The 14195-nt window shown below is 41.8% G+C and overlaps 1 protein-coding gene across 1 annotated transcript; it reads right to left on the reverse strand.

The window, feature by feature from the left end:
- Window positions 1–826: 826 nt before the first annotated feature.
- COX7A2L (cytochrome c oxidase subunit 7A2 like) lies at window positions 827–8560 on the reverse strand. Its single transcript, XM_079792091.1, has 3 exons — window positions 8417–8560; window positions 3135–3266; window positions 827–1695 (listed from the first exon to the last, which is right to left on the reverse strand). Exons 1-3 carry the CDS (start codon window positions 8486–8488, stop codon window positions 1555–1557), a joined length of 345 nt encoding a protein of 114 aa, XP_079648217.1. The 5' UTR covers window positions 8489–8560; the 3' UTR covers window positions 827–1554.
- Window positions 8561–14195: the final 5635 nt, after the last annotated feature.

Genomic DNA, 14195 nt, shown 5'->3' on the forward strand with positions numbered 1-14195 from the left:
CAGACAAATAACAACTACCTAGCCATTGGGAATGCTATTGTTATAAACACGGTATTTTACCCTCAGTAAGAAATCACTATCCTTTGTTATGGCAAGATACAGACCACTAATAATAATAAAAGCGTAATATGCTAATTTGACCGGACAGCCAGACGACCTTCTGGACATCATTCCAGACGTCTTTCTGGACAAAGCCACAGTGGCAGGGGCCAAGGCAGAGGCGGTTAGGGGCGATCAGGCAGGCAGACAAGGGGTTAGGGGTGAGCAGGCAGGCAGGCAGAGTGGTTAGGGGCAATCAGGCAGGTAGACAAGCAGTTAGGGGCAATCAGGCAGGCAGGCAGAGTGGTTAGGGGCGATCAGGCAGGCAGGCAGGAGAGCAGTTAGGAGCCAGCGGTCCTGGATTGTGAGAGGGTGGAGGCCGGGCTGAGGGTACACACACACACACACACACACACACACACACACACACACACACCACACCCGTACACGAATTTTGTGCACCGGGACTCTAGTCTATAATAAAATTCCACCTTTTTCAGCACTAATATAGGGTGTGTGAGTCTACCAACTGTGATGGGACAGGAAATTAACGTCTAAATGAACTGTGTGTAACAGGCACATTTCACTACAGGGCAAGCAGGTCTCCTAGGAAGCATATGGTAATCATCAATATATCATTAGCCTTCTATTACTTGACTTTGAGGAACTATTTTGTGAAGATTATCTGGTACCAAATTAAAAAGAAAGAAATTAAACTCAGGTTTAAGACGCCTCTGGTGTTCTGAAATTTTTCTGAAAGATCATTTAAAAGACTTCAAACTTCAGGTTTTTCATTCATGTATTTATTCCACAATCAAAATAAATCATAACTTAAAAATCATAACGTTTTTAAAAAGGTAAAGGAGACTTTGTGTCACAGTTTCATTAAAACAGACAATGGTCTAAAATGCAACACTAAACAGGTGTTCTATTCCCATGGTGGAATAAATACATAATAATTACACATAAAATTTCACTAAAGATCTGGGATGAGGCAAATAACCCTTTGAAACAAACTGCCCCATGAATAGAGGCATGTTGCAAATAATTTCTATTAACATTTTACTGCAAGATGGAAAATCCCCAAGGTAACTACAGACACAATACTTCATTTCATGCACCTGGCCTTGGCTTTTGTCTTCCTTCCTCAGACATATCCAAATCCAGAAAGGTTTCTGCACCCCATGCTCAAAAAGGCCACCATGAGTCCCCAAGGACCTGAGCACAGACCGCAGTTAATGAGTCTGTATGCAACCTTCATCCAGAACCTCCAGGGAAATCAAGAGCCCAAACTGGTAGAGCAGCAGCATTTCTCTGAGCAATAGTTTTAACTGTCAAATGAGCTCTGACAGGCAATGTGCGTTTCATAAACAAACCAAAATATTGTCTTATTATCTTCTATTTTTTTCTTGCAAAATGTTAAGTAGACCATTCAAGTAAAAAAAAAATTTTTTTACAGAAACAAAAATTCAAAGGGTTTATGCCAAAAAGCAAACCAGTCTTTTGCAGCCTAATTCATTTATTTCTGGGCTGTGAAGCCATGTAGAGGGCGATGAGGCAGTAGATGGTCCCTCCCAACGTCAGTGCCATGGTGGTCCGGTAAAGCATTTGGTCAGGCAGGCCTCGTTTCAGGTGGATGGGCACACCATCAGATTTCTTGAAAGAAAAAATTATCAAGGACATGGTTGTTAAGAAAAAGATTTATAATTTAGGCTTGTAAAGAACAAATGTCTCTACTCTATGACTAACCCACTACAGTGGAAAAAGCCCTAATCCATTAAAATGCTAATTGAAATGCTAGTATATTTTCTTATAAATGTAACTAAAGCTTGTAAATCCAAAATCATTCTCCAAAACAGCCTCAGGAACGTGCATGCAACAAACTCCAAATTTCTAAGGAATTTATCATTGCTTAACTAAGCAAGAAGCACTGGTGAATTTTTTTAAGACATAAAGGTAACCAGCAGCTAACATAAGAGCTATAGGCACAAGAAATGCTCTACATTTACTTTGACTTCCTGATCACTGGTGGATGGAGTCTGTGCACACCAGGTCAGTTAACAGGTTCAATTCTATTTTTTTATTCAGCCACCTTCTTTCCATTAAGGTGTGTCAAATCCATTTAATAATGAGACTCCATAAAATGTTTAATCCATTATTTTGCAGTCTCCAAAATCCCTCCCCACTGCAACTCCAGACCCCCACCCTGCTCAAGACAGACTTATCAGCCCTTGCCAGCTCACTCAGTGGTTAGAGCATCGGCCTGAGAACCGCAGGGTCTCAGATTCAAGTTCCTGGCACCGGAGGCAACCAATCGATGTGTCTCAGAAGGATGTTTCTCTCTCTCTCTCCTGATACTCCCCCCCTTCCACTCTCTCTAAAAAAATCAGTGGAAAAAATATCCTCGGGTGAAGATTAACAAAAACACACATACACATAAAAATTTTACTTATCAGATTAAAATGGATTAAACTGATCAAAAGTGCCCAGGCCAATCTTGAATCTGGACATATTTTTAAGGCGGGAGAAGCTACCTCTCAGCAACAGCAGTAACAGGCACTACCACTCCCATGGCATCTGAGACATAATTGGGTCACTGACCTCTCAATTATCGGTATGTAGATTAATGTTTATAAAATCTTTAAAATCCAGTTTTAGCTTCTCTCTGTTGATCAGCAAACCCAAGAGAGCCTCCTCTACTTCTAGCAACAGCTCAGTGAATTTTAATATCAAGGAGGCAAAAAAGCAATTAGAAGAAAACTCAATGCCAAAAGTCACTGCATGTGTCACAAAGCCAAATATATACTGGATTATTCACAATCTTTATACATTATACATGCTACTGTTTCCTCCAATATATGCAACTTAAAAACCGCATACCCTCAAATACTGATAAGGAAATTAATCACCCTCTCTTTCATCAGTTTCTACCTACACTGAGTTCTACTAGTTTATGGCTCAAATAATATCAAAAGAATTCTATTTAAGGAAAAAGAGAGAAGGGGGTAGTAAACTAGATTAACACTTGGTTTCATAGGTTTTTTTAAAACCTATTTATTTCACAAGCTTCTTTGTTCCAAAGTGCCTTCTCTCACCTGGAAAAACTTCTGTAGCTCTGGAACTTTGTTTTTCCCAGCATAATCATATGTAGGATAATCGGAAGTCAGTTTAGTTGGTGTGGCAAATATGATAGGCGGTGCTTCTGTGGAAACCACAGGCTTTAATCCCTGCAGGAAAAAAGGAAGAAAGTATGTCTGGGCATCTGAACAACCCTTTCAAGGAGCAGGCTGTCTGGAACAGTGGAGGCAGTCATTCAACCATGAGAGGGAAGGAAAGCCTCTCTAACTCTGCATTACAAGGCCTTTAATTTTTTAAGTTTAAGGTTTAAAGTCCTTAAACTTTCAACAAAATACCCTAGTCCACTTTACCAGAGCAACCTGTCAAGCACCCCCGGCCATGAAGAAGGGAGTGGGGGACACAGGGAGAGAGGAGCAAACAACAAAGGCCCATTCTAGAAATAACTATTGTGTCTATCTTATCAAACCAGTAAAACATTTATAATCTGTACGAACTTTGGTTTCAAGAAAGAGCTGGCTGTCCCTTTCTTCTCTTGGTGAGCTGTTATACCAATATGGAATCTCTAACCCCAGAAAGGACTTCAGATTCTTTTCAGACACACAGTACAAAAATACCTCAATCTGGAAGAAATTTTAATGGTAAGAGATGTCTTTCAGTACCAGAAAACAAACACAAAACAAAATAATTAGAGTAACTAAATTTTCCAGCATTAATAAGCCCGTAAATTTTCTAAAAACTTTAATTTTATAAAAACAAAAAGAAACCTCTCATGTGTGACATGTGTATGATAGAAACAGTATCTACCACTGAAAGGACTGCATGAGATAATCAATATATGCCTAAAGAAGTTTGTCTGCACCCACACGTATTCAATAAATATAAACTGAGTGAGATTTGGGGGTTAGCACCGGTTACTATTTGTAGCTCCCTCAGCCACATTGATAAAGGAAGGACAAACCCACAGGCTTAAAAAAACCTAAGGGGAAAGAAAAATAAAGTACTGATTCATGCTATAACACCAATTAACCTTGAAAATACTGCACCTAGTAAAAGGAACCAGTCATAAAAGCCAAAATTATGATCCCATTCATATAACAGTCCAAAATAGGAAAATCTAAGAGACAGAAAATAGATTAGTGGTCGCTTAGGGCTGGGGGGTGAGGAATAAGGGGATCAGAGCTGAAGGGTATAGGTTTCTTTTTGAGGTAATGAGAATACTCTGAAATTAATATAGTGATGGTTTCACATTATCTGTGAATACACTAAAAAAAACTTTAATGGTACATTTTAAGTTAGTAAGTATATGGTATGTGAATTATATCTCAATAAAGCTGTTATTTTAAACAAGGAACCCAAGGCCCTTAGCCCACTTCTATGGATATGGACCTCACATGAAGAGCTCCAACCTCCCTTTTTCACCCAGAACAACCCTCCTCCTGCAAACCCTTTTTAGCACTGTTGGACTACAATTTAGAGGAAGCCTGAAGTCCCCCCCTCCCCGCCACACACACACACACACACACACACACACACACACTCACACAAAACACACACATACACAAAACTAACATGAAAAGCAATACAACTTTAGATAAATAAGATAGACAGACAGATATAGACAGTCGAAGGACCTAAGGGGAACTCTGGTTTTCTATCTGAAGAAGTAAATCTACAGTGGCAGATATATAGACGGTTCTCCAAAATAACCTGCAGATTAAAATTAGGAACTTAAGAGTTCCAAATCAATAAAATCACTTCCTTTTATATTAAATTCTAACCAGGAAAAATAAAATTTTAAAGTTAGAAAGTAAAGTTCAAGTTCAGCCTCTTCCATTTTACAGATGAAAATGGAAACTCTTTGCCCAAAATTAATAAATACAGTTGTCAGACCCCTGGTTCCTGATCTCTTCAAACAAACAAACAAACAAAAAAAACACACTTAAATTTACCTATAATTGACAAAACCTATTTTAAAAAGCAAATATTGAAAACTTCAATGTTACTCCCACCAGGCAGGCATTAGGATCAACAGGGCAACAAAACAGTATTAGAATAAGCTTGACTTCTATAAATGGGGCTGAATCACGGCCTTTATTCTGTATTCTATTTACTCATTCACATATATTACTGAGCACTTACTAAAAATACACAATGAATAAGACAGATACAATTTCTGCTATTATGGATATTCATGTTATGGAATAACAGCAGCTAATATCTGAGCCCTTGTTTTGTGTCCAGCATCATGTTAATTTAAACATTTCATATGCATCGTCTCATTTAATCCTGACAGCAACACTATAGAGATGTTACTATTCCTTTTTTTTTTTTACCGAGGAGAAAACTGCATCAGAGAGGGTAACTTGCCTGAGATTACATAGCAAAGAGACAGAGCCAAGTGTCAAAATTCAAGCCTCTCTCAAGTATAGAACCCTGGATTTTAAGTATTTCACTACCTGCCCCAGTCACTGCCGCTCAACAACGATCCATTTAAAGAGAAAGTTTGGTCAATGTGCTGTTAGCCTACATTTGGCATATAACACACTCAAACAGAGACTCAGAAGGAGTCTGGGATGGGAAGAGGGGATCCTACCTACAAGGCTTAAAAGGGTCTTTCTTTGACCAGGCGAATTTTACACACTCCCTTTATTCTCAATTTGTATTTTCTCCTAATGATCATTTCCCCTTGAATGCAAAAATTTTAAAAAAACACATTCCTACCAAGCATCTCCAAAAATGGTTTTAAATTAAATTCATGTTTTGACAGAACTAATGTGAAAGCACTTTAATACCTAATTGCTTTGTTTGTTCACTCACCAACTACACAGCAAAGTTTTTGAACAATACCATCTGAAAAGAGCACTAACCATCTTAACAATTTTAAATAATTTCATATTTCCATTTATAATACTGTAAAAGTTTAGAATATTGAGTTTTAAAGTTATCATCCCATTATCTTATCCCATCAATTATTGTAATTGTATATTCTCTAATCTCTTTTCATAGGCATATTTTGAAATGTTTCCTTGTGATTGAGACTAAAAACAAGTTTCAATCCAGTGTCTCAAGTCCTTTATTTCTAACTTCAAGCCAGATATCACTACCTCCATGTTTCCCTGACACCTCACACTCCACTTGTCCAAAATTCGTTTCTCACAAGTCTACTTAGGAGGCCCTGTTTCTGTGGAAAGCATTACCATTCTCCAATTTCCCAATCATCTTAGATTCCTCTCTCCTCATCCCTAAAATCTCCCTCATGGGTCGATAAGTCCTTATCATCCAGACCTCTGACTCCTCCATTCCTATTCAGAAGACCTTGAACTATTTTGTGGATCTAATAGGCATCCTGGCCCTGGTCTCTCCCAGTCAGATTATGTTTACAAAGCAAAGCTCTGGTCATACTTGCTCCTCAGTAAACCTTTCATGAAACTAAGGGTAAGAAGCATGTCTTTGTTTCAACCTCTGGCCAAGACTCTACTACAACTTTCTGCATTAAGTTGCTTTGTAAATGTCTACTCATTTCTCACAAAATTAAGTCCTACCATCCTAGACCCTTCATGATCTACCTTCAACCACCACAGCCAAACTTACTCAATGATTCCCCAGCTGCCCCTCTCCCCTCCATCACTCTCAGTTACCTTTACCTAATATATCATTCTGCCAGCTTAAATAGGAGAGGAATTGCTACTAGTAAGTCATATGGTAAAATTAAGTTTACTTTTTAAGAAATTGCCAAACTGTTTTCCAAATTGGCCACACCATTTTACATTCCCACCATCAATGTGGTTCCAGTTTCTCCACATTCTCACCAACACCTGTTGCCTGTCTTCTTGATTCCAGCAGGTGTAAAATGGAGTCTCATTTGCAGTTCCCTAATGACTAGGGATGTTGATCATCTTTTCACATGGTTATTGGCCCCAATTTTAGTGGCACCACATGTGAAAGTAAGGAAAATGTTTTTCAATCAACCACTGTAAAATATCCTCCCCACAATTGCTTGCCATCAAGTTGATTTATAAATGTCTAGAGCACTGTTGTTAAGAGAACCAGCATTCCACATTAGGTGACTCAATGCTTGTTCAGTTATTCAATGCACTTTGTATAATACTGAAAGTGACAAACGTCTACATTTCCCACTGTGCCAATATTCCGAAGAAAGGAAAAATTTAAGGACTCCTCTAATTACGGAAGTCAGAACACCTGGTTTGCGAATGCCTGTCACAATCACTCTGAAATCTACCAATCATACAAAGCTTGCATGTTATCACTAATCTTAGATTGAAGTCATCCTTCAACACCCCCCCCCACACACACACACACTTTGGGCAAGCTGCAGTGTCCCACAGGAAAAGGAGGAGGTTAACAATGGAGCATCTTTTACACCCTACCTGGGCCCCTTACTATTCCAGTCGCTTGCCAACTGCCTATCTTATCGATTCTTCCCACACCACTCTATGAGGATGAGAAATGAATATGACGGTAGCTCAGACTCAGGTTTTGGAGAATAGCTACTGCTTACCTAGTACCTTCCACCCGCCCAAAGCAAAGCTCCTAGTCACCTGAAACACGTCTCATGTAATCTGCACTACAGCTGCCCTAGATGACACTGAGCTCACAACCAAGTAACTTGGTCAATCGTAAAATAAAGCAGCAAAGGCAGGATTTTAGCCCAGACTAAGAATACATTTCTACAACACGAGCTGGAGACTGAAACTCCACAATCGACAAAATCTGAATGAAATCAGACCGCTCAAATTAATAGGCATCTGTCAACCATTCTCCAGTTGGAGCTCGTTGCAGGTAACTACCCAGACTCGCCCAAACATGTCAAGTCCCCCAAAGCTGATCCCACAGCCTCTCCTGGCCCTATAGGTTCTCTCAATGCCGTCAAGCCCCCTCTCCACTCCCGTGCTTGGATGAGGCTGCGGCAGGAGTCACCCATGGGACACCTTTAAAAGGACAGGGCCGAACAACTTCGGATTCGGCAGGGTCACATTCTGGGTGCCGCCGACCCCACGAGACACCCCACGAGTCACCAGCAACGAGTCCGGGGTCACCTTGACCCCTGCAGAGTGCCAGGCCCAACTTCTGGCCAGGCCAGCTCCGCCAGGGGAGCATCTACAGAACTAGGAGCCTCCATGGCCGCCGCAAGCAGGTGCGGAGAGGCGCCGGGAGTTAACGGGGAGAACTCAACCAAACCGTCGGCAGAAGCCATGCCCGGCTCCGGCGCCGCGACTGACTGGCGCACGGGCTCAGACGGCCATTTCTCCTGTCCGAGCCGGCGCAGTGCTACCCGTACCTGCGGGTTATAGGCATGGGAAGCCCATGCTCCCACCAAATTCTGCGTGAAGCCGCTAAACTTGTAATACATGACGCCCAGTGTCCCGCTACTCGCAGCCGCTGCCCGCGCGACCGCCACAAGGAAGGACCCTGCCTTCCTGGAGTCGGCCCCAAGGCTCAGCCCAAGGACCCTGCGCCAAGAGGCGGGCTGCCCAGAGATCGCCTAATTTAAAATATGCCCTTTTAAGCCACATGAAGAAAGAAGCCGGGCTCTAAAGGCCAAGAAAGGCATAGTCCTCTCTAGGAGAGCGCGGAGAGCTGCTATATCTGGGTTTATAGAAAATACGAGTTTCCCTCTTTCCCCAAATTTTGACTCGGGCATTGCTAAGACGCTCTAAGAAGTGCGCAAGCGCCCCGCGGTCCAGGCCGGAGGCTGGGGGACCTGCCAGGGTGAAAGTAGGGCGGATTCTGGGCGGGGCCTAAGGCTAGAGGGGCGGGGCCTGGAGCGAGAGGGGCGGGGTGGGGCGGAGCGACTACTGTCCCTTGAAGGGAGCGGTACTGCGAGGCTGCCACCTGGGCCCCCGTCAGATTGAAGGCTTCTCTTCCTTTACCAAATTAACGTGCTCGTAGTCTCATTTCTTTCCTCCCGCATCTGCCTCCTCGCTCGGAAGCAGTCGGCCCAGGAGTCGATACTCATCGGCCGGGCTTCTCGAACAATCTGGAATGGGAAGCAAATAAAATTTGGAAGCACCTGCTGGGAGCTGTTAGTTCAGAGGGCTGTTAGGGATCGCACCCCAATAACATAAAGATAGCCTCCTGGGCTTTGTGTAGGGAAAACATGCGTTAGTGACGTAACCTTCAGGCACCAGGACGTACATTTTGCGGTTTCTCAGAACTAGATTTTACTCTTACCTGAGTTCTATGCGAACTGTTGACTCATCCTTTTCCTGACCTCTGCCCTTTGAGATAAATGAGGTGGGGGTGGGGGGGGAGGTGGAGGGAAGTGGACTAGAAACACTTGGAAAATCTAGCCCTCGAGCCTGAAAGATTCGGGACGACAACTTTCAGTTCCGGTAGAATTCACTTTTGTTCAATTTAAATATTTTTTTTTGAGCCTCCTCTATGTGCAAGGTACTATATAAAAGGAGTATACTAGTTTCCTACCTACAGGGGTGGAACGAGGCTTTTCTTAGCTTTATCCTCTAGCCAGAGGTTTTCACAAGCACATTATAGGTTCATTGAAGTGCACTTCTGAAAGCATGTGGCAAACTGATGGGTGATACTCCTATATAACATTTTCCACAAATAAACTCACTTAACCTTCACAACAACCCTATGGGGTAGGTACTGTTATCATCTCCATCTTACAGCACAGGAAAATGAGACCCAGAAAAGTTGAGAATCTTGCCCAGGTCAGCTTCAGTTATGGCAGAGCTAGTCATCTGACTCGGGTCTGTATGCAAAATTGCCCTCTTGACCAGGAGTTCCACTGGGAGTTCAACCAGGAGCCAGGGCTGGATGGCCAACCACCCTTGGCCCCTCCCCCTGGCTGGCCCTGCCTGGGCTGGCAGCAGCATCAGGCAGCCAGGGGAAGGCAGGCCCTGGCTGGCAACTGGCAGGGCTAGGGACCTTACCCGTGCATGAATTTTGTGCACTGGGCCTCTAGTTATAGATAAACAGGTATCAATCCATCCTGAGGAGGATGAAGGCTGAGGACTCCAGAGCAAGGGTGTATTCCAGCATCCCCGTTTGGCAGGTGTAAAGCCGAAGAGCCCCACGTGTTCAGCAATGCCAACGCTCTGAAGAGCAAAGGTTTCAGCTTCTTCGTATGATCAGCCGATCCAAAGTCGCTGCTTTTACAATGCAGCGTTGTGATATAATGGAAAAAGAAAATGCGATTTGCGTTTGAGTCACCATGTCTTCAAGGCTGAGTGATCTGCAACTAGTCATGTTCCCTGAGCCTCGCTTGTCTCCTCTGTAAGTAGTAATCCCCATCATATAATCGTCCCTCCCTAGTGTTCTGAAAATCAATAGTTCAGTAGGTTTCAAAGTTTCACAGATCTTACGTTGCTGATCTTACCTTTGAGTCATTTTACTTTTTCATAGTTCTTGGCTATTAATTAATTAAATGTCAGAATCACTCATACCAAGAAAGGTGAGGGAGCTTGCTAGCAATTATTGAGTGGAAGAAAAGGTCTCTCACAGAGTTTAGATTGAAAAGAGAAATTAAGTGATTTGGAACAGCTCTCTATCTCCTTCCCAACTCTCTCTCTTTCTCTCTCTCTCTTTTTTTTTTTTTTTTTTTTTTGAGTGGGGAGAAAGAGAGAGAGAGAGAGAAACAATGATGTGAGAGAGACACATCAATCAGTTGCCTCCTGCACATGGGATAGGATCTGTGACCCAGGTACATGCCCTTGACTGGGAATGAGCCCGGAGCCTTCCGTCCGTGGGCCAACACTCTAACCACTGAGCAAACCCATCCAAGGCCCTCCCACTGTCTTCTAAACATATTTTGGAGGAAGAAAGCAGAGAGCGTTACTCAACTTGTCGCAGCACTAAGGTGTACCAGCTTCTTGAGGTATAAAGGTGCCTGTCAACACTGGTTATTTTCTTAAAGTTCCTGCCATCTGATTTTAGATCCTGCAAGACATAAATTAAGAATCCTGAAAATGTTACAACAGCCGGGCTGTTCGGTGGGAGATAAAATGTCAGTAGCAGAGTGTGGGATGGGATGTCACATGGAGTGGCTGATCAGAGGAGGATTCTGTCTCATTTCCCAAATAAAACGCAGCACACTCTGACAGCACTAAAGCAACCCTAGTCTCATTCTGATTTGCATACCCCACCCAACATCACAGCGTGATCTTCCTTTATATCGTGATTCTTTCTCGGGTTGTTCCCTTGATCCTATCCTCAGGGGAAGTGACCACAATTCGCAGTGCCGAGAAGCTTGTCAGTCGCCAAGTGAGCTGAGTGAGTGCAAATGCCAGCCTGGCTTGGGTGGATCTGCCCGCCGCCGCTGCTGCATTTGTGAGGGCTGGTGCTAATGGCCTCTGGCCGGCAGCTCTGTGAAAGCGCTGGGGAAGGATGGAAGACCGATATAAATTTTAAATTGGGTTGTACGGAACGTAGATAGGAACTGCCTCTTTGGGAAATAATTTTTCTTTTTTTTTCTTTTTTAATTCTCCAATTTTCTCAGAATTGACTTTTTAAAAAATTGACGTTTGTGGGTCTGGCAGAGTTAAAGCCTGTAGGCTCTGGAGTAGTTGAGGTCATTGTGTTTCCTGCAATCCTTCATTGTGTTCAGAAGGGCTCATGTGTCCCCTAGCTTTGGAGCAGAAATATGAGTGACGAGCATTTGTTCTGTGCTGATTTCCCATGCGGCGGGCGTCTCTGGGATATAGGCTCCAGGAGGCCCTGCTTTCCCTCTCTTTACTATTTCTTTGCTGCCAAATTTGCAAACTGAAGATCCTCTCTAATCTGGGGAAACGTTTATGCACGGGGATTTTGCCCATTCTAAGGTAGATTCCCTGAAGGAAAACTGACTATAATGCTGTCATGTTAGAGTGCGGTATTACCTTTTTTTTTTTTTTTTTTTTTTTTTATTGTGGTTTGCATCTACCCTCTCTTTGGCACAAAGGAAGGTAGAGGGAAAACATTTTCCCCAACATTTAAAATTGCTAGTGATATTCCCAAGAAAAGCATCCCCAATAATATATTGGAAAACAAAATGGAGAGCCACACACACTTTGTGATTCTCAGAACAATGACACCTGTCGTGCAATTATTCGGTAATTTTCATGCGGCAGAATTAGACATCTCAGCTGTCATCTCTTATTCTTTGTATCAAATAAGCCCTATCTGGTGTGTAATTGTAAGTTTGTCTTTGAAACCTGCAATTTAGATTATATCAATATTATTGAAAAACAATTAAACCTTTGTTAAAGCGTGGTACTTGCATAGCGAAGGAGAGGGTCTGAACGTGCATTTCTCACCCAAGAGAGGGGAAGTGGCAGCTGGGGCTGCAGTTTCTGGGACAGCTTTGTTGCAGTACGGGATGAACATATTGACATCAACTCCCTGCTCTGACCTTCTCGTTGTTGAATGTCAATATGATGTGTGAAGCTGCCTCACTTTTGCCTGCCTGCTTTTCATTATGTGCAAGTCAAAAGCACATCCACAGAGATTATGGATTTAACTCAATTTTGACACATCACATTTCATTTCACTGGTTAAGAAAGACTGAGGTATGACTCATAATTTATTTTAAATCGTTTCAAATACACTTAATTATACTTAAAAATTTTTGAGATCCAGAACAAGAGTCATGCAATTTTCCATGAACATCGTCTATAAAAATATAGTATACACAATGTTTTCCTATGCATAGAATGGGAGGATTAGCAGTGGCCTTCTCCAGTTTGGGGTCAGAGGGTGTTGTCCCCGTTACTGGAGATTCTCACCTTCTGCATCACATATGTTTGAAGTAGTAGGATGTTGTACAATGAGCATGTATGACTTTTGTAAGCCCATATACACATAAACAAATAATATAAGATCCCCAAAAGGCATAAAAAATAGAATTTTAGAAATGTTTCCACATACTTGCAACCCAAATTACCAATTAATTTAGAATATTTTTAAATCACCCCCTGTGCAGTTATAAGGAGACCAGTGAGCGATAGTGTCCAAGTGTTAAATCACAGAGGGTCACTCGAGGGCCCTTCTGCCATCAGAGTTAACATTATAGTGGTTCTTCACCAGGCTGTTGAAGAAGTGAGTGAGTGCATGAATGAATGAACTAACGAACAAATGACGAAGGAACATCATCTCTACATACTGCTGGGAGCAATGAGCTACCATCCTGGGTAGTTATTTACATGAGTTCCCTGATTACATGAAATTGGATAATCAAGTGGGAAAGGAAATTAAGAAACATACACCTGGGTCTTAAGAAGGTGACTGTTGCTAGATCATTTTATTCTGAGGTATTAGAACATTTTGTCTTTTGGAAAAAATCTACATCTATCAAAACGTTGGGGTGCTCCATAGCCGTTGAAAGTCAATATGTCCAGCCCTAACTGGTTTGGCTCAGTGGATAGAGCATCGGCCTGCGGACTCAAGGGTCCCAGGTTCGATTCCGGTCAAGGGCATGTACCTTGGTTGTGGGCACATACCCGGTAGGGAGTGTGCAGGAGGCAGCTGATTGATGTTTCTCTCTCATCGATGTTTCTAACTCTCTATCCCTCTCCCTTCCTCTCTGTAAAAAATCAATTTTATATATATATATATATATATATATATATATATATATATATATATATATATTTTTTTTTTTTTTTTTTTTTTTTTTTAAAGAAAGTCAGTATGTCCAGATCCCAGGCCTGCACTAGATGTCTGACCTTAGATTAGGTTTTTTAACCTCTCTTGTCCACAGAATAAAAATTTCAACTTAACAGGGTGATTGCAAATATTAAATGAGACAAAAGAAAATATGTAAAGATATGAATGTCTACATGGGAAATAATATTCAGTAAAATGGTAAAGTGGGTCCAATATAAGATGACGGAAGATGACTTGACTTTGGGAGGTGGACACACAATGCAATGTACAGATCATGTATCATAGAAATGTATACTTGAAACCTATATAATCTTATTAACTGTCATCCCAATAAATTTAATTTTAAAACCTAGATCTATAGTCACTGATAGAAACCAAAAATTAATTTAGCATGATAAAAAGCATTAGAATTTTAACTCTGTTCAATTTTGTAATGTTAACAGTCCTATCTAATA

This window comes from Cnephaeus nilssonii (genome assembly GCF_951640355.1).
Source record: "Cnephaeus nilssonii genome assembly, chromosome: 15".
NCBI lineage: Eukaryota > Metazoa > Chordata > Mammalia > Chiroptera > Vespertilionidae > Cnephaeus > Cnephaeus nilssonii.